This window comes from Ovis aries, chromosome 17, assembly GCF_016772045.2.
Source record: "Ovis aries strain OAR_USU_Benz2616 breed Rambouillet chromosome 17, ARS-UI_Ramb_v3.0, whole genome shotgun sequence".
In the NCBI taxonomy this organism is placed as follows: Eukaryota; Metazoa; Chordata; class Mammalia; order Artiodactyla; family Bovidae; genus Ovis; species Ovis aries.
This window is the reverse complement of record NC_056070.1, coordinates 58,274,827-58,300,864: the sequence shown is the minus strand read 5'-3', so window position 1 is coordinate 58,300,864 and position 26,038 is coordinate 58,274,827. Positions and strand designations below refer to the sequence as shown.

At 44.0% G+C, this 26,038-nt stretch overlaps 2 protein-coding genes across 16 annotated transcripts in view; one reads left to right on the top strand and one right to left on the bottom strand.

Annotated features, from left to right (window-relative positions):
* Nucleotides 1-18,868, bottom strand: part of SPRING1 (SREBF pathway regulator in golgi 1) — a 29,201-nt gene extending 10,333 nt beyond the window's left edge. For 3 of the 11 annotated variants that reach the window (XM_060400793.1, XM_027956550.3, XM_060400785.1), the window contains exons 1-4: nucleotides 18,621-18,868; nucleotides 9,149-9,305; nucleotides 6,387-6,538; nucleotides 5,890-6,003 (exon numbers count right to left, since the gene is read on the bottom strand). In XM_060400793.1, the coding sequence (XP_060256776.1) occupies nucleotides 5,890-6,003; nucleotides 6,387-6,538; nucleotides 9,149-9,305; nucleotides 18,621-18,731 (534 nt within the window). In that variant the 5' untranslated portion in view covers nucleotides 18,732-18,868. Of the gene's footprint in view, nucleotides 1-3,318; nucleotides 6,004-6,386; nucleotides 6,539-9,148; nucleotides 9,306-16,952; nucleotides 17,056-18,620 lie in introns of those variants that run through there. The other 8 variants (XM_060400790.1, XM_060400789.1, XM_060400787.1 and 5 more) reach the window with 8 other exon arrangements.
* A 167-nt stretch (nucleotides 18,869-19,035) lies between these two features.
* RNFT2 (ring finger protein, transmembrane 2) overlaps nucleotides 19,036-26,038 on the top strand; it is a 63,344-nt gene continuing 56,341 nt past the window's right edge. For 2 of the 5 annotated variants that reach the window (XM_027956547.3, XM_060400781.1), the window contains exons 1-3: nucleotides 19,036-19,176; nucleotides 22,308-22,477; nucleotides 22,969-23,027. In XM_027956547.3, the coding sequence (XP_027812348.1) occupies nucleotides 22,454-22,477; nucleotides 22,969-23,027 (83 nt within the window). In that variant the 5' untranslated portion in view covers nucleotides 19,036-19,176; nucleotides 22,308-22,453. Of the gene's footprint in view, nucleotides 19,177-22,307; nucleotides 23,028-23,115; nucleotides 23,216-26,038 lie in introns of those variants that run through there. The other 3 variants (XM_060400784.1, XM_060400782.1, XM_060400783.1) reach the window with 3 other exon arrangements.

Sequence of the window (26,038 nt, the reverse complement as noted above, 5' to 3'; positions counted from 1 at the left end):
AGATAAAGACCAATGAGAGAAAAACTGGCCAAGGTCACAAGCAGCAGTTCACTACATCTGAATGATAAGATGATCAATCAAAATACGGGAAGAGATCAGATGAACATCAATTAGAACACTGAGATCCGTCAGCAAAGAGTTAAACAATGCCATGGGGTTCTTGGGTATACAGAAAGAGACACTCATCCCATACATTAGGTGGGAGTATAAACTGGTGAAAATCATTCTCCAATAAACATACAATCGTGCACGTGAAAGCGTATCATCAGTGTATTCCTTATAGTAGTCAAAAAAAAGTAACAAGCTAAACGCCCTCAGCAGGGGATTAATAACATTACTGTATATCCATGAAACTGACACCATGTGATCACTAAAAATTATTAGATAGGCCTGTATGTCACAAAGAAGAATGTTCATCAGAGGACTGCTTTCAAGAGGAAAAAGGGTTCTCATATCTGCCTAAAAAGTCATGAGGGAAGAGGAAAAAACAGAGGCTGATCTCTAGATTGCATGATTTTAAGTAATTATTACTTTCATCTTGACATATTTCTAAACTACCTCCAGTTAAAAAATTATCTTTAGCATGAGTTCTTCTAAAAATAGTAATGAAAACAATACCCAGAACTCTGTAGTTCCCATCCTTCCACCTGAGGGGCCTACCCATTCCCAACCTTGTTGACCACCTGATGTTGGGCTCCTGCTGGGTTGCAGATGTGGACTTTGTGCCCAGGACTGAGCCCTCACTCACTCAGACACCTCACAACAACCCCATGAGGAGCCATCGGATGTGATCCTGTATCACAGAGCAGGGCCTGGGACCTAAAGAGGAAAGAAGACTACCCAAGGCCATGCCTTAGTAACAAGCAAGAGTTACTGACTGCAAGGCCACACTCTCTCCAGTTGGTGAAAAGCAGATTAAAGAAGCAACGTCTCTGCCCATTCACAATTTACCTGCAAATCCCAACGATGGGAACAGCTTGCTCGAAATCTTGCACACAGCTCCCACAGCACCTGTGCAGCCTCACCAACCGAGGCACTCCCTGGATAGCCTCTGAGTCAGCTCTGGGAGCAGGCTGAAAGCTGCAAACCCTGTTCGAAAGTCCTATCCTCCGCTTTTACAAGAGCTGCAGAGTTGGCCCTTTGATACCAGCTCCAGCGCTACCAGGTCCAGGGCCACCCTGAGTCCCAGGCTGCGTCGAGGAGGGTGGCCCTTTTTGTATAGCACGCTTTTCATGGAACATTTCTTTCCCTATCAGGACATATCTTTACAGCTCCACCAATAAGCACGGCAGTTAAGATTCAGAATTAAGGGAAGTGCTTTAAATTAGCCAATTACCTATCACCCCAAACATTTCGAATTTAATATTTTCTTCTAAAGGAATTCTTGTTTCATCTTTGATCTTTTCCTAAAACCCAATGTATATCACACACTTTGCTGAGCTCTGGGCATACAAAACTAAGACAAGGTTCCTAATTATGGAAACTTCCAATTGAAGGAACCAGAAACAAACCAGAGAGGAGAGTAGAGAGGGGTCTAGGCTGGAAGCCTGGGGAGGCCCATGATGCTCCAGGTCCTTGGGAGGCTTCGCTATACAGTCTGCAGTACCATGAGTTTCCAAAAACAGCTAACACACCTCTTAACTGACTACAGTACAGAGAAACATATTCCAGGACTGAATGAAAATGACCTTTAGATTATCGACCCAATTTGACTACTTATGCCACCTCTCCTCTCTTCTGGCCTGGAATCCAAAGCTATATGCTCTCAGGGGAGTGTTTACAGATGAATCAGCATTGGAGCAGGCGAGGGGCACCGGGAAGGACAGTAGACCCCTGAGCAGCAGATGACGGTCGTGTTCTGGTTCTGTCGTGGAGAAGGGAAGTCACTTCACTCTATTACCTCATCTACAAGGTGGGAACAAGAGAGCTTAATTTTCTACTTAAGTTACAAAGACTGTGAAAGCAGTGAAAATGCAAGACGTGCACACCAATGTTCAAATACGGAGTAAACAGGCATGGCTGACCTTTGCCATAAACTGTTACCACAGCAAATCTACTGTGAGCTATTGCTCAAGGGTTCAAACAAGCTCAAAGAAGAGGCTTGTCAGTGACAACCACCGGGAGACAGGCTGAGTTACCAAAAGCGGTGAGACGATGAAACAGGTAGAGGTACTCACGCTTTCACAGAACACACACGGAAGCCAAAGAGCCTGATGCACACTAAATAAATTTCCTGGGATCTAACATTTAAAAACAACTGCCAGACAGTTTATCCTCTAAGAAAGTGGACTTAGGGGGACAAAGAGCTTGGGAAGATAAGGGTGAGAAATAATGTGAAAGAGTTAAGGGAAATTCCCACTATGCAGACTTCAAAGATACAGAGGAAGGCAAAGCTCCACTGAAATAAAAACGCTGAAAGCGGGCTGTAAAACCTGTGCTCTGCTCCAAGGGCAGCAGTTGAACAACCGACAAAGAATGAGGGAGACCTTGACAGATCCAGGGGTTAGTGGAGGGCTCTGGCAAAGAACTGTGTGTGATAGCATGACTTCTGAGAGCAAAGAGCTGTATTACGCGACAGGCACGACGTCTTGATCTAAGCCCCCAATACTGCTGGCATTGACCAGAGGGGGGTTGCTGTACCAGAAGCACAGGAGGCCCCGAGTAAGCAGACCAGTGCCTGTGCGTCCTGCATCCACCGAAGATAGATGTCTCCTATAGCACCTTGACAGAAACTTGAGTTTTGTTCTTTGTCTCTGTAAATCGTAGAGAAACCAAATGTCTGTACCTGTTACATCTCCTGAAGCTGAAAGCAATAAAAGATGACCACTTACAGTCAGCTGCAAGATGTATCTTCACTTGGGAATCACCTTAACACAGAGTTCCCATGTCAGGAGAGGAGGAGGCTGCCCCGCAGGTGACTTTCTTGAGACTCCTGATGTTCCAGGGCTGAGAAGACCAGTCATTTCAACCAGGGCGTAGGAAACAATTAACAAAACCCTCCAGGACAACAAGGCAGAATTTCTGGTTAAAACGATGCATGCACATCAGTAAACAAGCATATCCAAATAGACTAGAAAAAAACCTGAGAGCACACAGTGCCAGATGCCAGAAAGTTAGCACAGGATGAGAAGGGAACAGCATCTGAGTTTCTAGACAATTTTAGACGTCAGTGTGCACTCCTGAAGATGCTGTCAAAACAAAACCAAAAATAAACCAGCTTGAGAGAACACGCACGTTTTAAGAGGCCAAAGTTTTAGTGGGTGAAGGGACGATTTCACTCATGAAACTAACTCAAGAACACAAGAAAACAACAAGAACAACAATCTCCTTGTATATATTCCACTGTCAAGGCAAAACATTTTTCTACAGGAAACAGAATTTTCCCACCACTCCAAAGAAGTCCAATAAATAACTTTACAGTGAAGGGCCCGGGGAGAACACACAAGGGGGCCGACATGTTCCCAAGCAGCCGCAGGGCTGAGGCGCCCAAAGCGCCGACGCCTCCGCCAGGTCACCCGCCGTTCTGTCTTTCTCGAATGTGACCTGCTGGCGTTTCCAGCTGCTTTACGGAGCAAGTCCATCTGGTCAGCCCGGGGGCGAGTGAGGCCACAGAGCACAACACAAGAAGTGGTCATAATAAAGTCTTCTCTCGAAGACCAGAGAAAAGCTTCAGGCTGCAAGTTCTTCAGCAGCACGTCCTCCCAGAGGGCCGAGTCCCCCGCAGCATCACGCGGGTAAGAGCTCCGGAGGGCTCTCTCCGTAGCAGTACTTTGCTATGGGATCCCTATAGGTGTTCTCGTGCTGCACGCTCTGTTGGCAAAACGGAAGAGAAGAGTGTGGTGAGAGAGAGCGGGACGGCGGCCAGCATACACGCCCTGTAGGAGCCCAGGTGAGCCCAGCTCCAAAATGTCACCAGGGCACCCTCTGCAACCAAGGCGGGTGCTCGGCACGGAATGCCAACGAAGGGCATGAGAAAGGACAAGCGTCACAGGACTGCTTCTTTTATACACACTAGTGAGTTTTTTAAAACCCAGCTGTGACTGGGACAACCTGAGACAATAAACTTTCCTCAAATTATTTTAAGTCAGTTAAGATCCAACAGGTGTTCTGCACTTGACCCTGTGCTTCAAAGTAATTCGGTCTTCGGCACTGCACCCTGCAGAGGTGAAGGATACGCACTTCCAATTGCTTCCATCAAGGTTTGTGTACCTAAGGGCTGGCACATGGACAAAACACCACGGTGCCACACAAATGACCACACAAATGCTTGACCACATCTGGCCAAGCAAATGAAGTGTGACTACAGATAATCAGCCTCAATGACTAATTTTTCAGCAATTTGTTTTCATACAAGCAACTTGAATTTTTGGCTAGCCAAGAATTCATTAATTAGTCTAAGACCAAGGCTAAACATCTAAATTGTATTAATCCAATTTGTAGTCATGCAGCCAACTCTGTTTCTCGGGACACTGTTATAAAGGCAAATTGGCAACTGGGAATTTTCTCTTTACAGTGAAAAAGCAAAGTCAGAAAGTTTAGCATCTTCACTCAAGTTTGGAATTAACTCCTGGGTTTTACCAGTTAAGGAAAGAAAACACCTGGCCTTTCTTCTATTTTTCATTTCTCAGAATGAGAGTATGAATCAAAGTCACGGGTTCAAACTTCCTCCACGTTTCCTTTAAAGTCTATTCGAATGGAAAGCTCTTTCAGCGAAACAAGGCCATTAGGAATTTCTTCATGTTTCAAATACTCATTATAATCCTTGAAACATTTACCCAACAATGCTAGATGCCTTAAGAGCAGACCAGAGACATAGAGAGTAGCATAAAACCCAGAGGACTACAGAAATCTGGCAAAGGGTGTAAGAGCTCCAGAGAATGGCAACTGAGTCACGTATGTCAGACAGAGCCAGGTCCATCTTGGAGACACCATGAAGGAAAGCCAGAGGAAGTGCGCTTGTATAACGAACACATCTGGTGATTTTACAGAGGGCACTCCAACAACCACCCAATCAAAAAGGCTGAGAGCAGAGGATGGGGAGTCAAAACGCAAAAAGGTTCAGACACTTTCAGCAGCTGGTGCCATGTTTAATGCCCAAAGAGCAAAGCATTTAATGACAACATGCTAGAAAGTACTGAAAGCTTAACAACCTACAGATTTATCTGTGTATTTTCAATACCCACCTGCCCCATGCCCTTGAATCCTAAAATAAACCACATTTTTGTCCCAGAATAACTTAGTACCCACTCTAAACGAGTGGTGCCTGGAAAGCCTTAGTCAAATTTCAGTCAAAGACAGAGGAGAGAGCTTCTCTCGGGAATTTAACTAGTAGGACTTAAAATGCAAACAAGCTAATCAGACAGGGAAGATGCAAGTTAGTTAGACCTTGATTTAAATAAATATAAATATTTTACATCCCTAAATCATAAAAATCTCACGTTGACATTCTAAATACAGTCAGCCCTCCGTATCCACAGGGTCCGCATACATGGGTTCAACCGACCACAGGTCAAAAGTATTTAAAAAAACTCCACAAAGTTCCAAAAAGCAAAACATGGCCTTTACACTGTATTAGCTATTATAAGTAATCTAGAAATGCTTTAAAGCATACGGGAGTCACGCAGCGGCGGGCAGCATACGGGAGGATGGAGGGAGGTAATATGCAAACATTATGCCATTTTATATGAGCATTTAGGAATTTGGGGTCCTGGAACCAAATATGCTCAGATACCAAGGGATGACTGTACAATTAATCCCCCAAAGTTCCATTTAAATCTCTTCTCCATTATCACCCCCACCAAAGGGCCCCCAGTGTGGATTTTCAAGTTTTCTTCCAGACGTTGATTCCCACCGGCCCACCCCGCCACCAGAGGCATCATGGATACTGACCTGGGATGAGGTCCTGCATTTAGCCAAACACAATTCAAAGTGATCTTCGACTGCCATGAAGAGGTTCTGGAATGCCACAGCTGCCCGGTTGAGGAAGCGCTCCAGGAGGAGTTGCTGTGGAAACAAAAGTTAGTACCTATAATAAATTCCAAACTCAGCAGCACAAGGTAGCCTTGGAAACTTCTCCTAAACTAAGAGACGGCTGATGCAGGGAGGGGAGGGAGAGAAAGAGAGGCTTACATGAGCAGGAGGCTGGTGTCCTATTCCTTAGACATCTGACTGGGAATACAACAGCCCACTCTACCAAAGCACAGCTGGAGGAAAGAGAACTACGTCCTTCCCTTGCAGGCAAAGGCTACCTCACAGCAGCCATTTCTGACACCTACACAAGGTTCTCTTCTATTTTCAAAGAATCCCACAGAAAGACTCTAATGCTCAATGTGAAACGCAAGCAGAAAAGTTAAAGGAGTCGCAGCACAAGGAGCAACTCTCCATACCTTGTTGGGCTGCAGGCAGCAGGAGACACAGTACTCGTAGGCGCCGCAGCAGCCGCTGGACAAGCAGCCGTCGCAACAGTACTGCTTTGTGCCAGGGACGTTGACGTTACAGCAGCCATTCACCAGTAGGTCTTTCCTCTCACAAACATAACCTGAAAGTCAGAAACTAGCCTGAGTATAGACCTAGCAGTCCCCTACCTGTGACCAGGGGCGATCACACAGCGGCAATCAAAGTCCTGCTCCCAAAGAACATGAAGCCGGAGTCTGGAGTCAGGAGCATCCTCAAGACCATAGAGTTTGGAATCAGACGGTGTCCAGTCAGAGCTTGCTACCTGCATGCAGCAGTTTATAGGAAACACAGACTCCTATTTTATAAGTAGGCTATATACATCCTAATCCACCTAAATGACCTTTTAGTCTGCGGTCACATATTTGATTTAATCATCACATGGCCTTTGTTTCCCTGTTCTAACCTATGCAAGCCAATTTTTCATCTATGCCTGGAGAAAAATGTAATGCTTTTTCAAACAAAAATCTGAAGAGAGGAAAAAAAACAAAGCGTTCATTCCTGAAAATGAGATCCTCCTAGATTAAAAAAACAAACAAAAAACTTCACACACACTTTTTTATAAATGCCTTTCATATACTTGCCATTTCACATTTAACCTTTAGAAACTGATTTAGGCTGTTTTTAAGTATACAGAGCAGGGATTCAATTAGTCCTCAGGATTAGGGAATGCCAGTACTCTATAAGACCCAAGGAATAAAAATCCTAATTTCCTCCACTCATCATCTAAATAGACCCCCTCCAACTTAGTTCATGCATTCATATTCAACTTTAAGAAAACAATGTCCTCACAAAAGCAAACTTATTTTTCATAGCTGCTAAAGAGACAATTCTCTACACCCTTCTGGGAGTGGGACAGGAAAATGTAAGAATAAGTCCACGAGGGACCCCACCTGGCCCATGGGGCAAACTCCCAGGTGCAGGCTCAGGCCCACAGGTGCACATAGGTGCAGAGCAGCTGTTCCTCACATCCTTCCATTCCAAATGCCCCAGCTTCATAATCCTCAGAGAATGAGACCTCATGAAGCAAGAGGTTGTTTTCAGAAACCATTCTGGAAAACACAGTCTGTGCAAAAGCAGGAGGCACCAGTAAAATAACAATGGAAGAGGCAAGAAGGGCCCTCACTTCATACTAGGGAAGCTGAGGCCTATGAGAAGCCGATCCCATTTATCTGGGTGCTGGCGCTTCTTTTCGCCACTGTGGTAGTTTTAACTGTGTGGTTTTGTCTTCTAAAACAAGAGAGTATGATCCTAATGTCACACTAAATGTTTCTGGGATTCTTCCTAACTATTCTTACTCATCTTCACAGGAATTACAAATTAAAAATCCAAATAAGCCAGCATGTTCCTTAAAATTCTGCCCCAAATGATAAATACAGAGCATCTTATCATATAATGTCAGAAAGATGTAAAATATTACCCTTGTTGAAATGATCTTTCTGCCCTTTTCTCTTTTCCAGGTTGTAAGTGTTGGCATCTCAGGTCTTCTATTTTTCCCCAGTACAATCTGTCAATATTTAGCTTTGAAACCAGATCTTTCTAACTTCTGGTGAAAGAAAGCCCATCAAGATTTCTCCTTTTGCACCTGGAGAAACACACTCTTACAGACATTATTTCCAACATGGAGTCCTGTGAAATCACAATCTCAGTGTATGCTGCTCCTGACTGGGAAACCAACTTATAACCTTTGCAAAGTTTCTAACTTTATTGGTTGTCTTACTGAATAAGGTGTAACTCTGGCAACACTCATGTTGGTGGCATCTGCTCACTAAAACGCAAAAATTTCCTGCAAGTTTTCTTTATTACACTGTTTATCTCCTCTCGTGTATTCATGGAGGTAATATAAAACATATCGTTCCTGGATTTTTATTGATTAGTTCTTGGAACTTTTTACTTAAGAAATCTGACAGTCTTTGTCTCATTTGAATTAATCAGAGGGCAATCATTCTTTTGCTAGCTATGACCAAAGGAAAAGACAAACTGTCATTTATAACCTAATATTAAATAATAAAGTCAAGGCATAAGATTTCAAGCTTTCTCATTGGGTATTATACAAACTAAAGTCTGTAAGAAAAAAAGCACTGAATTCCAACTTCAGCCCTGGTCTTAGTCCTAGGTCTACCCCTGCCTGACTAGCTGGGTCATACTGTGGAAGTAGCTTCCCTTAACTGAACTTTACTCTATTTAAACAAAACACATGTTATTTGCAATTTAATCTGCTTTTCCAATGTAATCTTAAAAACAGAGCTCAACACTGTTTAGTCTTCCTGATTCTTTCCTTTAATCCCAAATAACCTCATATGCTCTGACACCTTTGAGATCTTTTAGGAAAAGGTTTTTTTTCCTTGATTATTTTACTGGGGTTGCAAACTTTAAAACACACACACATATGCACTGTAGTCTCATTTTAAAGACAGTACCTGTCTTCATTTTGTTGACCTTCATCATGTATCAATGAAGACTCTAATTCAAGGTTACTGTTATCAATTTCAGTATTGTTAGGTTTATTATTCATTTGTTCTGAGACTAACAGCAAAATTTACCCTTGCAAAACAAACCAGATTATTTGCAAACCACCAGCTGAAAAAGGAAAAAAAACCCACAAAACAACTGAGCAATTCTGACCACTGTTTGGATAATCGACATTAAGGAAAAGTGGCACCAGACTGCAGAAGAGGAAGGGAGCCAGCCTTACCCAGTTCATCTGTGATGAGGTGTTTCCCCTGAATGGAGTTCCGGCACTGGTTGCTGGGCCGACTACTATTGCCCAAATTAAACTGTACTTTCCATGGGATGGGTTGATCGTGGTCTTGGACCTGGAGGAGATTCCGATCTCTAACTGCCCTCTCCTCCTACAAAGAAACCATAAATGAGAAGGTTAAACTATTGTTTCTTGCATTTTCACTAATTTTTCATATAAACTACAGTAACAGGACAAAAACAATATAAAAAAGCTTGCACAACAGGATACCTCACTTGGTATAAGAAAAGTCTGGGCCAAAGTCATTTCTAAAAAGTGCAAAATAAACCTGAAGGAAGAAGTAATAAATTAGGGCTATGCTTCAAAACTTACATAAATGCCCCTAGATTAAGTACACATTATAAATGGGTACAAAAGCATTAATTTCTTCAAAAAATTTGGAGGGGAAGAGTTTTGAACTTTCTGACAGCAAATCATTTAAAACGTTTTTTATGTTAAAAGTAAACACTTACATTGTGGAACAGAATGTAAAATCTGAATGCGCTTTTAAAATGAGAGAGGAAACTTCAGAGAAACTTTCCAGCTGTCACTTCAGACAATACTGGACCGTATCACAGGTGACAAGGCTACTTTAGTTTGCAGTGAGAACAGCGGCAAACTAAACGGGAACTCTGAATTAAGAGCTTGGTTTTAGGTGCAAGAGCATGGAAACTTGCAAATTCTTTCTATGAAAAAATACTGAGTACATGACCCTGGGGGCTCCCCAGGTGGCGCCAGCGGTAAACAACCTGCCTGCCAATGCAACAGACACGAGACACGCAGGTTTGACCCCTGGGTCAGGAAGAGCCCCTGGAGGAGGGCACAGCAACCCAATCCAGTATTCTTGCCTGGAGAATCCCAAGGACAGAGGAACCTGGTGGGCTACAGTCCACTGGGTTGTAAAGAGTCGAACATGACTGAAGCGACTTAGCAAGCAAACAATGTGATCCTTAGAAGATATATCTTTCTTTACAAAAGACACCCACGTCAGACAGCCTTTACCTAGACATGCAAAGTGAGGAGCTTCTCTAGAGGCAAGAGTTTAGACCTTTTCTCCCAGCCCCCACGTCGCAGTTAGACTTTCCAAACTGCCTTGTTATACTCTTAAGACAAACTAAGTAAGGTGCCCAAGAGCCAAAACACAGACCATGCCATCTTCTGATTCAGGAGACAGCCACCTTCTGAATTACTCAACCTATCTATTGTTGGAAAACAAAACAATGATAAGACTCCCTCAGAGAGGTTGTGTATATGGGTGTGTATATGTGGGTCCCTAGTGGCTCAGTGGTGAAGAATCTGCCTGCAACACAGGGTTCAATCCCTGAGTTGAGAAGATTCCCCGGAGAAGGGAACGGCAACCCACTCCAGTATTCTTGCCAGGGAAGTCCCATGGACAGAGGATAATTTAACCATTCTACCATTTTGATAGAACTCTGTGGCTTTTGCCATTAAGAATGATCTGTCATGCGTCATTGAGCAAAAGGGACTAACCTTGAAAGTTGATGACAAAGGTTATACTTTAAGACAACAGAAAAGAGTTATTTTTCTGGGAAGAGTTATTTAATATTTACAACATGCATATCCACATATACTTTGGCACAGCAAACACATTTTTGAAACCTAGCCTCTAGAAAGTACCAATATGTAAGGGTGTATTAGGATGTCCACTATAGGACTGTTTATGTGATAGAAAAAAAAAACAGGAACCCCAACCACAAAGAAATGATTGAATAAACATGTATAGCTATGGCTATTACCAAAAAAAAAAAAAAATAGACATGACTGATGTGTATTTACCTACAGTAGGAGTCCTTAAACATGACTTGCACATTAGATTATATAGGACACTTAAATTCTGATTCCCGAGTCCAACTCCAGACTGAGTAAAAAGCTCTGTGGGTGGGACCTGGGAGTCATCATTTTTTCAAAGCACTCAGATGATATTAATAAACAGGGTTGCAGATCACTGATGTCCTTAGTATATTAAGCTAAAACACAAGTTACAGAATAATGTGCATATTACCACATGTTGTATTACAATAATAACTGCATTAATGTATACATACAGGATTGTAAGCGCTGAGATAAAGGCACGGAAAGATACACTACAGACCATTAACATGGAAAGGACAGGTGATTATTACCATCTTTCATCTTTGGAAAAGTTTCATTTTTAATTTAAAGTAAAATGGTAAAAGTTATTAAAAACACGGTTATTAACAATAGGTGACACTAGTGAGGAATCTACAGGAACTCTACCCTTGAAACTTCTCTGTAAACCCATAATTATTCCAAATTAAGTTTATTATTTTAAAAAACCATGATTACCAATCTGAAAGACATAAATATCCCACAATCCCATTACTTAAATAAAGCTGTAGCCATTTCTGCATATTAACTTCTAGCCTTTGACCCCAGCATTTATACTACAAATTAGGATGCTTCACATTCAGCTCCTCTTGACACTAATTGGATGGTAAACGATTCAAGTACCTACATTATCTTGATAATCATTTTCAAGGCTATATAATAATCCATCATGTTGATATGCTGTAATTTAGTAAACACATCCTCTACAGATCAATGTTTCTGCCTGCCCCAGGTTTTTGTAATCATAAACAGCACTGCAATAAAAATGGAGACCTTTTGCTTATTCTCTTGCATCATTTATGGTAGGAATTATTATTAGAAGTAGAGTTAATGCTATAATTCATTCAGTCACTCAGTTGTGTCTGACTCTTTGTGACCCCATGGACTGCAGCACACCAGGCTTCCCTGTTCATCACCAACTCCCAGAACCTACTCAAACTCATGTCCATTGTGTCGGTGATGCCATCCAACCATCTCATCCTCTCTTACCCCCTTCTTCTCTTGCCTTCAATTGTTCCCACCATCAGGGTCTTTTCCAATGAAGTAGTTCTTCACATAGTGCTAGATAATTTTCCAAAAGTTATACTTGCCACTTATAACATTACCAGCATTTAAATAACACTGTGCCACACCAGTACTGAATTCTGCTCCTTAATTTACTAAAGGTAAAACAGTCCTACCAGGTGGCTTTAATTTCTATTCTGCCCCCTCTTTTGGGATTCCCTGGTAGCTGAGCTGGTAAAGATTCCACCTGCAATGCAGGAGACCCCAGTTCAATTCCTGGGTTGGGAAGATCCCCTGGAGAAGGGATAGGCTACCCACTCCAGTATACTTGGGCTACCCTGGTGGCTCAGCTGGTAAAGAATCCGTCTGCAATGTGGGAGAACTAGGTTCAATCCCCGGGTTGCGAAGATTCCCTGGAGAAGGGAACAGCTACCCACTCCAGTATGCCGGCCTGGAGAATTCCATGGGCTGTATAGTCCATGGAGTCACAACGAGTCGGATATGACTGAGCTACTTTCACTTTCCCCTCTCTTTTGTTTCTTTTGAACTAGCATCAGCATGAACAAGATGGGTTATACAAAAACATCATCAGTATTACTTGGTTGGGGGAAGAATGGGAGCTAAATGCAGAAGCCTTGGGAATACCAAATCACTTAGGTGCACACTGCTTAACCACCTGTAAATTCATGCTCCTCTGCTCTGTTGGGGCTGTATCAGTTAATGACATAATCAAGCTATGTGCAAGCTAAACTGCACTTCAAATGCTACCCTAGATAAATTAATAGCCATAAAGACTTAACAGGCTGGTCAAAGTACAGTAAACTGGATTTACAGTATAGCAAGGTCGAAAGTGCTCTTCAAATTACTCTCAAACTTTCCTGTTATTCCTCCTGAAAGAAAACAAGCGTTCATGGTCAAGGGCATTCCAGAAGGGCCTCTTCCACATTACTATGATCCTGGTAAACAGGAAGGCAAGGCTCCCAGCATTTGAGATTGTTTTCAAACCTGAATATTCACAACCTTACCAAAAGGATTGGGTCAGAGTTGTACAACCAGAAAAGACTGTACAAGACAGTGTGTAAGACATAATGACGAAAGTAATGAATTAGCACATTTGTTTTTCCAAAGGTCCACTTTTACAACGATGTGGTGAAGGGGCACTGAAGGGATTTCTTCACTGAACAGGCAGCTTTAAACCTTTCCCCAGCTGGTCCACCTACCCTAACAGGCTGTCTCAATTTTAAACATCTCCTCCCAATATGTTTGTATTTTCTCATTTCAGATCCATCCAAAGGTATGAAGTTCTTACAATGTGTTAAGGATATAGAAACAAAGGTAGTTGGGTTCTCTATTTTCAAAGTGCCTCCAGAATTTTCATAAACTACAAGCAACTATAGAAATGTTTTATTCCTAACGTATATTACTTAACCTCTGATTTAAAAGGGGGTATATTGATAACTGGGGCTTCCCAGGTCGTGCAGAGGTAAAGAATCCACCTTCCAATACAGGAGACACAAAAGACAAAGAGTTTTGATTCCTGGGTTGGGAAGGTCCCCTGAAGCAGGAAATGGCAACCTGCTCCAATATTCTTGCCCGGAAAATTCCAAGGACAAGGGAGCCTGGTGGGCTGCAGTTCATGGGGGCAGCAAAGAGTCAGACACAACTGAGTGACAGAGCACATAAGCACACGCACTAATAGCCGTCCTATTTTTCAGGAGCTAGCCTAAGGGCCAAATGAGATACGTGTCCCATGTACGCAGGAAGGCACCTGAGCACAAGGTATTGTCATTAAAAGACTCGCTTCTGATTCTCAAAAGTAAAAAAAAAAAAAAAAAGGGGGAGCTAAAGGCCAGAGGGAATCCCGAATGTCCAATATTTGGGGAATGACAAATAAATATAACCTGATCATGGAAAATTTTAGTTATAAAAAATTTATACTTAAAGCTTTTAAAGATGGGGAAAATGCATACATGTTAAGTAAAAAAAGAGTATGCCCCAATTATATGTTTAAAATATGAAAATGAAGAAAGAAAATATAACCAAATATCAATGAATCCCTCTGGTTGCTGAGACTAAAGATAACTGCTTTCCTTGTCTAACCTGTGCAGCACTTTACAAACTCTGAAAGGTATATGTACTTTCGTGATCAGTGAAAAACAGAAAACACAGATTAGCAACTCTCATGATTTATTACACTTTAGACAGTGTCTAACTTGAAACCAATTTACATACTTAATTACTTAAAAGATGATGATGTTCATGTATTCTCAAGTAGTTATGCAAATAGCCCTGACACTTTCAGAACTGCACTACGTGAATAACTATGAGAACAGTTATTTACCTGAGAGGACCTCTAAGGACCCTTCTGACTCCAAGACTGGGATTTCTTTAATCTCAGCTCAAATGCCCCAAAGAGTTAGGCCCACCTTGCTGCTCTATCATAGTACCTCGTTTTGTTTTCTTTATATTACTAATTGTTATGTGACATAATCCTGCTCATTTGCCATTTCTACCCCTCACCCCCTACAGAATACAGGCTCTTGGAAAGTCAGACTACGTCTGCTTTGCCCCCCACTGTATCACCATCATCTAGCAGACATTGCCTAGTGCAGTTGGTTTTCACGAAAACATTTGTTAAATCAGTGTGCCCAAGTCACCTGGCACCCAGCCCTCTCCCCCAATGGCATCCCCACCAAGGTCACTAATTTCTCTTGTGTTCCCATACCTACAATTTAAACTATCCCCCAAAGCATTAATTAACATGAAAACCAAAGAAAAGAGGAATTCAAAGCTGTAGAGAATAATCAACTATCTCTAGGCAAAAAGTGGCTGCATCTGCTCCAAGAGTTCAGTCTCACTGAAGCAGAGCTAAGGATCATATGAAGCTTTGGAGTTTTTCAGTCTCCTCTCAATTAATTCTAACCACTCCTACCCCGCCTTCCTGTCCAATAGATAGCACAGCTCTGTTACAGATGGAGCCTGAGTCTAGGCAAAACGGAGCCCACTTGCCTCAAGCCACTGATCTCAGGAGTGCCGAAGACCAAAACAGCAGCAGAGAACAGAGCCAGCAAGCAAACTCACACATGTGTAAGAGCATCAGACTGGGATGCTGTTCATCTCACAAAAGTCCACGGACCCTTTATACTCTTAAAAATTATTCAGGACTTCAATATGTGGGTCACTGAGGGTTATGGCTATTGATAGTCATCATACTAGAAATTAAAACATAACTTCTTAAAATATTTAAATAAGCTATTTGCTTAAAAATAACAATAATGAACCCATTACATATCAACAGGTTTTCATGTGCGTGTGGGAAAAGAATGTTTTTCAAAACAAAAGTATGTATTTGGTGAGATGAGAAAATGTTTTTACGTGTCTGCAAATGTTTTTAATGCCTGGCTCAATAGAAAACAGCTGGATTCTCACAACTCCCTCTGCATCCAATCTATTGCAATATATTGTTCGGATTGAAGCTTATGAAGAAAATCTATCTCATACAGATGTGTAGTTGGAAGTAGAAAGAATATTTTAGTGGTTTTTCCAGATAATTATGGATAATCTTTGATAGTACATCAAAACTTGACAAGTATAGTTTCTTAAAAGTTCACTGCAAATGGTATGGCCACTTTGGAAAACAGCCTGGCAGTTCCTCAAAAAGTTAAATAGAGTTACCAAGTGACCATCAATTCCACTCCTAGGACCATACCCAAGAGAACTGAAAACCTATTTCCAAACAAAACCTTGTACACCAGTGTTCATGGCAAATAGTCAAAAAGTAGAAACAAGTCAATATTCCTGCCCTGAGAATTCCATGGACAGAGGATCCTGGGGTGCTACAATTCATGGGGTTGCAAACAATTGCAACTAAGCAACTAACACTTTCACTACTTTCACTTTTTTCAGATACAAGGCAAGTCTCCATCAGACAAAATGTGGTAGATGTTTACAAGAGTATTATTCAGATATAAACTACTAATACATACTACAAGATGGATGAGCCTTGAAAACACAAGCTTTTAATTGTAAGAAGCCCAGACACAGAAGACACACAGTACGATTCCATTTACACGAAATGTTCAGCATAAGTGAATCCATCGAGACAGAAAGTTGACTAGCGGTTGCCAAGGGCTTAATGGGCAGAAATAGAGAGATCATGGCTAACATGTTTTTTAGGCCATGGGGTAATTGGATCCAAAAAAATCTACAAAACGAAAACAGTTGTGAACAGTTTTAGGGACTCAGAATCATCCCCCCCACCCCCCAACACACACACCTCTATGATTGTGGCCATAGATCAAAAGTTAAAAAAAAAAACAAATACCAGGACACCAGAGTGAAAGGTAGTTGTAGTGAGAATTCCCTGGTAGTCCAGAGGTTAGGACTTCGCATTTTCACCCAAGGGCCTGGGTTCAATCCCTGGTCAGGGAACTAAGATCCCACAAGCCTCATGACATGCCCATCTACAACCAACCCTCAAAAAAGGAGACTGTAGGGAAAGTAAAAGAGTAGACAGCATCTGAGTCAATAAAGGAAAAATCAGTGGGAGTGTGCCAAACTGGGAAGAAAGGAAGCCACCCAATTATAAAGATTAGATTGTTCAACCAATATCTGAATAACCACGATAGTGTCTGGCAGTATTCTAGAGACTGGGATTCTATGAACAACACAAAGTCCCTGTTCTCCAAAAAATTATGTTCTAGAAGGGAGAGTGAGGGGAAACAGATAAACAAACAAATGATCCAGAAATCCTCAGTAAGCAATTTCTACCACACACAAAAAAAAAAGTACGACTATGGACAAGAAACTGAAGTCACTGAGACTGTGTCACCTGGTGTGACCTGGGGCAGTAACAGTAAGCCTCACTTGAATTAACAAGACTCACCATGCAGAGATCCTGGAACTGAGCCTGGAGTTTTACCTAAATGCAAGGGGGATCCAAAGAAGAACTGTATCTTCTTTTCTATTCAGATGATCATCCCCTCCTGCTGATAGAGAAAAAACTATAGGACAAGAAAGAAAGCAGAGACCTGTGGGTGGGCCCCTGCAGAGGTCCAGGCAGCCTGCCCTAGGGTGGCCGCGGTGACAACTGGGAGAGAAGAACAGATTCGGGATCTGCTGTGGAGGCAGAGGAAATGTTTTGCAGGCGAGGAGTGAGATAAAGTAAAGCAGAAAGTATCTGTGGCCGGACTACCTGAGGAACAGTAACTAGTGAGCCCGGGAAGACTAGAGAGGAAGTGCAGGTGCTGGAGAATCAGGAGTTCGGTTTTGGACAAGTAAGAGGAGCTGACAATACATTCAAAAGGGACTCAAGCAGGCAACTGGACAGAAGAACCTGGGGGTTTCTGAATCCGTGGAGGTTGGAGTTAGAAATCAGGATAGCCAACAGCATATAGTTGATATTGAAACCAACGGTGCTAGAGGTGAGCAACGGCAGGTGGGAGGGAGGCAGGGGGCTGAGTCCCTGCTCACTGTGGCACCCGCGGGACAGACAGGGGACAGCATGTGACCACGAGAAGGTGTCTGTGAAGTTGTGAAAACACACATCCAAGAAGCACTGAGTTCACAGGAATGTCACCCACACGTCCTAGTCACCAGAGGAAGCTTGTAACACAGGTGAAAAGTGGGATACAGTTCTCTAATTTCCCTTTTTACAGGTTCCCCACCAACCTGCTAAAACTAGGGTGACCATCTCCTTTACTGATTTTTTTTTTTAACTTAGAAAATAACTGCTTTCCAATACTGTGCTAGTTTCTGCCGTCCAACAACGTGAAACAGCCGTAAGTATACATATATTCCCTCCCTTGTTTAGTAATTTTCTATTCACTGATACATTCTATTTAGGAACTTGACTCTTGAAAATGAAAAGGGGAGATTTTTTAAACTCCCATCAGAGCAACAGCATAAAGCAGGGTTGTCCCGGTTACCCTCTGAAGCAGGCTCATTCGTTGTAAAAGCCCAAACGCTCCTACCGATTTCTAAACATCCTGCCCGTGCTCTGGGTAACATATTTCCCACCAAAGCTCTCTGCCTTTTCTTTCAGAAATTCGCACAGAAAAGAAAAACTCAGGGGGTGGCCAGGTGAAAACAAAATTCCACCCAACCCTGTTTTGTATAGGAAGGGAACCGCGGGGGTCCTGGCGATCACTGAGCCCCGAAATTAAATAAAAACCAGGCACACCGGCGCTGGCCTCGCAGCTTGGCTACTTATAGCCCAGGAATCTCCACCTTTCCCAGTCTCCAGGTTCCCCCGCTACAATACGGGGACAGTACACCTACACCCCACCCCAAACCTCCGTGAAGATGAAAGGAGAAATGCCAGCCCCGCTCAGCCCTGGGACCGGCAGGTGAGAAGCCTTGAGCCCGGCAGGTAGGAAGCCCTGAGGGTGAAAAGAACAGCGTTAGAGGCCCATCACAGCGGGCTCGAGTCCCAGCTCTGTCCCAACCAAAGGGGCAGGTCCCTTCTCCCGTCTCAGCCCCGGCGCGCCGGACACTCGGGCAGCGCGGCTGCAGAGGCAGCTTCCCTCACCCGGGCAGCCGGGGCAGCACTGACCTGCTTGAAGGTGCTGGTGAGGAAGTAGACCAGCGAGAGCCCGAAGACCAGGGCAAGCACCCACCTCTTCCGCAGGAGCCGGCGCCACACCATAGCCGCCAGGTTCACCATCCCGGCGCGGAGCGGGGCAGGCCCGGGGCCCCGGCGGCATGGCCCCTACACGGCCGGCAGCCCCATGGCTCGCGGCGGGCGACGGCCCCGCGGCCCTCAGCCCAGCCAGCTCCCGTCAGCCACCTCTCACCTCCCACGTGACTCCGCCCCACGCACCGCCTCCTCCCCTCTCGCGTCACCCGCCGGGCCTCATTCAGCCTCCTCCTCATTGGTCCCTACAAAGCGGGGGCTTCTTATTGGCTAAATCTCGGGAAGGGGGTGGGCAATCGTGTGCGTGCGGCCGGTGGAGCTATGCCCGGGTCTTAGCGCCGGACCTAGCGACCTGGGAGAAAAACCTGAGGAGAGGCCGGAAGCATTCGGAAGTCAGGTGCTCTCCCGGCCGCGCGAGTGATTGGCTTGGAAGGACGTGAATGATGCCGCTGTGATTGCTGAATCGTTTGTGCAGGTAAAAAGAGAACGTTATTTTTCCCCCTCCAGTATGGTAAGTGTAATCTGCCCTTGTAGTCCTGGGGCGTTTCGCGCTAAACGTTGGTTGCAAGAACGAAAAACGCCCACGGCATTGTGTTCGAAGCGCACCTGCCTTCTTCCAATGCAAGTGATGCGGGAGATGCGCTCTTGCGTGCATTTCCGTGCAGTCATATAACGGCCCGGGGATGCAACTTAAAATCTCCCCTACACTGAAAACTCTTGGTAAAATCCTTCTTAGGAATGGAGTGCGATGTATGAAGCAGAGGATAAAAAAGGCATTTCAATCAGTCATTTCAGAAGCATCCCACATGCAAACGTTTTATTCCAGAATTCAGTATCGGAATAGTTATGTACGGCCTGCTTTTAACACAGAACCTGAAGCCCCTTCGAAAGCAAGCATCTGAAAGTGGGATCTTGGGTATTTGATTTAGGAGTCTGTGGCAAATTTGTGGATGGAAACTTGGGATTTTTTTTTTTTAACAATAATTTGACTGCGCCGGGTCTTAGTTGCGGCATGCAGGATCTTCTATCTTCTTTGTGGCTTTCGAGCTCTTAGTTGCCGCAGTATATGGGATCTAGTTCCCTGACCAAGGATGGAACCTGGGCCCCCTGCATTGGGAGGACAGAGTCTTAGCCACTGGACCACGAGGAAAGTCCTGAAACCTGGGATTCGGTATTTTATTTTCCCCAAGGATTTGTAGGTGATGAGGAATCATTGTGGGGGGAGGGGGCATTAAGGCAAGATTGCAGGTTCTTGAAATAGATTTATGGGATAAGTTCAGTTCAGTCACTCAGTCGTGTCCGACTCTTTGTGACCTCATGGACTGCAGCACGCCAGGCTTACCTGTCCATCACCAACTCCTGGAGCTTGCTCAAACTCATACCTATTGAGTTAGTGATGCCATCCAGCCATCTCTTCCTCTGTCATCCCCTTCTTCTGCCTTCAATCTTTCCAAGCATCACGGTCTTTTCCAATGAGTCAGTTCTTCGTATCGAGTGGCCAAAGTATTGGCACTTCAGCTTCAGCATCAGTCCTTCCAATGAATGTTCAGGACTGATTTCCTTTAGGATGGACTGGTTTGATCTCCTTGCAGTACAAGGGACTCTCAAGAGTCTTCTCCCACACCACAGTTCAAAAGTATCAATTCTAAAGTGCTCAACTTTCTTTATGGTCCAACTCGCACATCCATACATGACTAATGGAAAAACCATAGCTTTGACTAGATGGATCTTTGTCAGCAAAGTCGTGTCTCTGCATTTTAATATGCTGTCTAGGTTTGTCATAGCTTTCCTTCCAAGGAGCAAGCATCTTTGAATTTCATGGCTGCAGTCACCATCTGCAGTGATTTTGCAGCCCCAGAAAATAAATTCTCTCCTGTTTTCATTGTTTCTGTATCTATTTGCCATGAAGTGATGGGACCAGATGCCATGATCTTAGTTTTCTGAATGTTGAGTTTTAAGCCAGCTTTTTCACTCTCCTTTTTCATTTTCATCAAGAGGCTCTTTAGTTCCTCTTTCTACCTCAAGGGTGGTGTCATCTGCATATCTGAGGTTATTGATATTTCTCCCGGCAATCTTGATTCCAGCTTGTTCTTCATCTAGCCCAGCATTTCTCATGATGTGCTCTGCATATAAATTAAATAAGCAGAGTGACAGTATGCAGTCTTGACATACTCTTTTCCCAATTTGGAGCCAATCTTTTGTTCGATGTCCAGTTCTAACTGTTGCTTCTTGACCAGTATATAGATTTCTCAGGAGGCAGGTAAGGTGTTCTGGTATTCCCAAATCTTTAAGAATTTTCCAGTTTGTTGTGATCCACATAGTCAAAGGCTTTAGCATAGTCAATGAAGGAGAAGTAGATGTTTTTCTGGAATTCTCTTGCTTTTTCTATGATCCAGCTGTTGGCAATTTGATCTCTGGTTCCTCTGCCTTTTCCAAATGCAGCTTGAACATCTGGAAGTTCTAGGTTCACATACTGCTGAAGCCTAGCTTGGAGAATTTTGAGCATTGCTTTGCTAGCATGTGAGATGAGTGCAATTATGGGATAAACTTTCCTTCATATATGGAGATGGTGCTACTGACCAGTTTTGTTTTGGTTTGTGTTTTGGGTGATTTTCCAAAAAGAAAGAAGGCTTCTCTGGTGAATTGTTTCTAATCAGCAGCCCTGGTAACACCAGTACTGTCCCCTGAAGAAGGCTGGTCAGGATCAAGAAATCACTCAACAGCCAATTATGGCGCCTTGAACTAAGCCAGATATCATCTTTTGTTCTGCGACAAGAAAATATTTAAGGAAGCTAAACCTATTCATATAAAGTGTCTGGCTTTTGTTTCTTCTCTAGGGTGAGAGGTCAGGGAAGGAGCAAGGCATATATAGAAAGAGGTAAAGTGAGAGACCCATTGATGTTTTACTTGTTGAATGCAGCTCTGTGCCAGGCAGTGTTCTACATGTGGAGGTGGAAGGGCAAACGAGGCAGATGGATCCTTACTTTTATAGCGTTTATATTCTAATGGGGGACAGAGCATAAATAAATAAGCAAGCATGTAAATAACTGATCGATGCTATGAAGATAGTTAAACAGGGCAACATATGGTGGGTCAGGAGGGTGAGAAGAGAAGACCTCTAGGAGGAGGCGACATTTGACCTGAGGGAGCTAGCCAGAAGGAACAGCATTCTGGGGAGAGCGAACAGCAAGCACAAAGGCCCTGAGACAGGAACAAGCTGGCATCTTTGAAAAACGAAAAGACCAGTATGATTGAAGGGGCTTGGTTAAAGGGAGAGTGGAGGCAGGTGAGGTTGGGGACAGGTGAGGCCTGCAGGCCAGGAACAGAACTTTGATTTTCTTCTGGTTACAGTGGGTCACCTTTGGAGGCCCTAAAACATGTCTATATTTCCCAATCAGGACTCAGAGTTTGACAATAGGGCAAAATATGTTCAGATCATAACTGTCCTCAGGAATACCAATGAGGGATCAATGGGAGGCTAGCAAAGGATAAGGAGGCAACATAACCTTCTGTTTATAGCCACCCCCCCCCCCCCATGAAGCCCTAAGACCTCTTAGGTTCAAGGCATCCCATGGACTAGTCACTTAAGTATTCTGTGCCATCTAGGATTTGGAATCTCTGGTAAGCTCCTGTGTCCCTTTGGAGAGAAGGAAGAGGGAGAGATCTGCTTTCTCTGGAATCCAGTGGTCACATCCCCACCTGGAACCCTGAATGCCCACCTGAGGTGTCGTCAACATGGAGTTCTGAAGTCCATGTGGTTCCTCACAGTGAACCAGGTGACGTGTCTGCATGGGGATTCGCATCTTCATTACCAAATGTGAGGGCTGGAAGGAAGCTCTGGGTTCAGACACTCCACCCCTCTCCCTTTGAACCTATGGGGACTCTGAGGCCACCAAGAGGTTACTGACTTGTCCAGGGTCACACAGCAAATTAAGGGTGGCATCAGTCCAGGATCTGTGTCTCCCAAATGTCTGTCTACTGCACCTCCTCCCGCACCTCTTTGCTTTATAGTTCACTTCTTTCTCCTCTCCTGTGAAGACTTCCTCCACCTTCAAGTCTCATCCTCCTCATCCATGAATGACACTTTCCTCAGGGGACAGAAAGTTGATTTGAGGGTTGAATGACATACCAGACTGAAACCCAGTTTGCAAAATGTCAGAAAGCTCTAGGGATATAAGATATGAGTAGTACTTATTTATAGTTACCATGGCAATCTAGGTGCTGGGAATGTTGGGAGACTCTGGTTCATGCCTGTGTTGACTTTTAGGTCTTAAGGAAAATGCAGAGACGCCACAGCAGCAACACAGAAAACGTTCCACCTGAAAGGTAGGCATCACTCTCATTCCATCCGAGGCTCTGAGCTTCAGGTGGTCGGGACGACCCAAAACTGGATTGAATGTTACCTGCTCCTCAGGGCTACTTGTCAGAAGGGTGGAGGAGATCTGATCGGAAACTGCTTTGCACAAAGATGACTTCATATCCTCAACACACAACAGCTTGCTGTTGCTCTTACGGTAATTCTCAAAGCCTGTGCAGCCAGTGGACCACTTGACTGTGTCAATGATTGCACCCAGGAGATTTTAATTTATAGAGGTGTCTGGGTGGGAACATGGAGAGGCTGATGACCTTGAAAGAAGATTTTTATTGCTTGCACTTCCCAAGAGAAAAGGGCATCCCATCCTACGCAGGGCCACATGGGGAAGCACCAGGGTCAGCCAGGAGACAGAAAGGAGCAAAGGGAAAGCATAGGTCACAGCGTTTATTGTGTTTTCCACACAAAGTAAAGCAGGGCAGAGGAAACAGCATAGCATTGACTAGTTTGAATAATGTTGGTGGCCTCTATGCTATAGGAGTGGTCTCTAGCTGTCTGGTACCTGGCCCAGGGTGATTTGAGGCAGAGGAAATATTGGCTGAGAATGTGAATTAGATAAAGGAGATGGTTGGGGATATAGGCTCTGGGTCACAGGGAAACTGTAAACAAGTTTGGCCATTAGTTTGACCCTACAATGTGTGTATGAAAGTGTTAGTCACTCAGTTGTATCTGACTCTCTCCGACCCCAGTGACTGTAGCCTGCCAGGCTTCTCTATGTGTAGAGTTCTCCAGGCAAGAATACTGGAGTGGGTCGCCATTTCCTTCTCCAGGGGGATCTTCCTGACCCAGAGATCGAACCCAGGTCTCCTGCATTGCATGCAGATTCTTTACTGTGTGAGCCACCAGGGAAGCCCCATAATGAGCAGATGCCAAATAGACAAATACAGAACCTAAGAAAACAACAGGTAAAACACTAATGAACTAGGATTTCTATCTACGTAAGCCAAAAAGAGTACAGACCGTGGGGCCCTGTTCTCAGGTTGTGACAGTCTCCTGGCCCAGCCCTCTCACCATGCTGGAATATACACCCAAGGAGCTGGCAACCAAGCTTTTCCTATTTCAAGTCCCCTGTGACTCTGAGGTTCACAGCAAAATCACAAGTACTCACCAGTGCCAGTGTTGAGTTTTGTATGAATCCTCCCTGTTCTCTGGGGAAAAACTCCTTTAGTCAGATAACCCTTCGACAAAATCTCACATCAGTCACTTCCCACTTCCGTGCCTTTGGCAAGCACCTTCACCTCTAGGCTTTAGTTCCCCCGTCCATAAATGGCAGATAACAAAACTCAGGGTTGCTTGTGAATGAGTGAAAATACAGAAACACAGCACCTGGGATGTTTGATAAGCTGCGCCGTTGGAGCTTTTTCCAGCCTCCAAAGACAGAACTGCTCTCCGCTTTTAAATGAATGGTGAGGTCTTTGGGGGCAGAGATGACACTAGAAAAATAATGGCCACTGTGACTTGTATACTTTCCTATGTCACCCTCATATTAGCCAGTGGACGTCAGGACTGTTTTTATCACCATTTTATAAATGAGGAAACTGGGGCTCAGAGAAGGTAAGTAAGATACCTGAAGTCACACAGACAAGAAGTGGCAGGGCTGAGATTCAGGCCCCAGTCAATTTGACCTCTGCGAAGTATGTGCTTTGAGACTCTACATTTCAGCTATCTCCTATTTTGATGGGTTCACTGTTCTTCCAGGTTGCTTCACATTCTAGCCTTTAAGTAGTTAAGTTGGAAGCTCACCCTCTGCTTCCCCCAAGGATTATTCTTTCCCATTTAGGCTGAAATCTCAACTGCATGCTGGGGAAAGGCCCAGGGAAGGGAGGCCAGCTATAAAAAGGCCCTTGGTGGGTTGGGCCTTCCCTGGTTGTACTAGAAGTCCCCTGAGCCCAGTGAGCTCAGAGTGCTGGCGAGCTTAAGGCAGGCAGGAGGTTTTCCAGAGCCCCTGGGATAGTGGGGGAGAAGGTGGCCTCTGTGGGCACCTGCCAGGACTCCTGCTGCCTCAGTTCAGCTTCTTAAAGTGCAGAAAAAGCTGAAGGCCCCTTGAGGATCATAGCCATGGTGTTAGTTATTATTGTCTTTATCATCATCCCAAGCTCAAGAAACTAGGCCCACACATTTCCTGGGCTTTTGGAGCCAGCAGGGATGGGCCATGGGAGGTGGGGGAATAGATAGCCATCTTCAAGTTCCCTCCCTTGCCCGGGCATAAAGTTGGTGGTTTATAATAACTTACCCCTGGGTCAAGTTTGTAAGGCCGGTGAAGCCAGTCCCAAGATTTCTGCAGATCAGAATCTCCCTTGCCGGGTTTAACAGATGTTCTTCAAGATGTGAGTAGGTTTTCTGTGGAGGAAAATAATCCCGTGATCAAATAAGTTTGGGAAATACTAGGTTTAAACAAAGTTAATGTTTTCAATTGCAGGCCTTCTCAGAGCCTTTAGTGTAACTTATTCATTCATTCTTTCAAATAATATTTATTGAGCATGTTCTGTGTGCCAGGTGCGTTGTGCTGGGTCATGGCAATCCAATGGAGGGCAGACAGTCATGGTCTTTATGGAGCAGGGCCCAGTCTGAAATACCATTCTTAGTGCCAAGTACATGTTATAATCACCTGGGGGCTCTGAGGGAATAGAAGTGCTGCGACCCAACCCCAGAGATTTTTTTTCAAGTTAGAATTAATATTATAACTTCAATGAATTTGTATACTTCTAAGTGTTTCTTTTTCATTGATTGGGTTTTATCTAGCTGTTTCATCTTCTAATGTCCGAGGCACCTGCTTTGGTCTATGCCGCTGGCTGGGCACTGAGAACAAAGAAGTGAATCAGATACAGTGTGTGGCCTCAAGGAGCTTACAGTCTAGTAGGAGAACAGGCCATGTAAACAAATCAGTGTCCTGCGTTGTAGCTTGTGGTATACTGTCCAACCCCAGAGATTTTTGATTCAGTTGGTCAACACTAGGTCCAAGGCC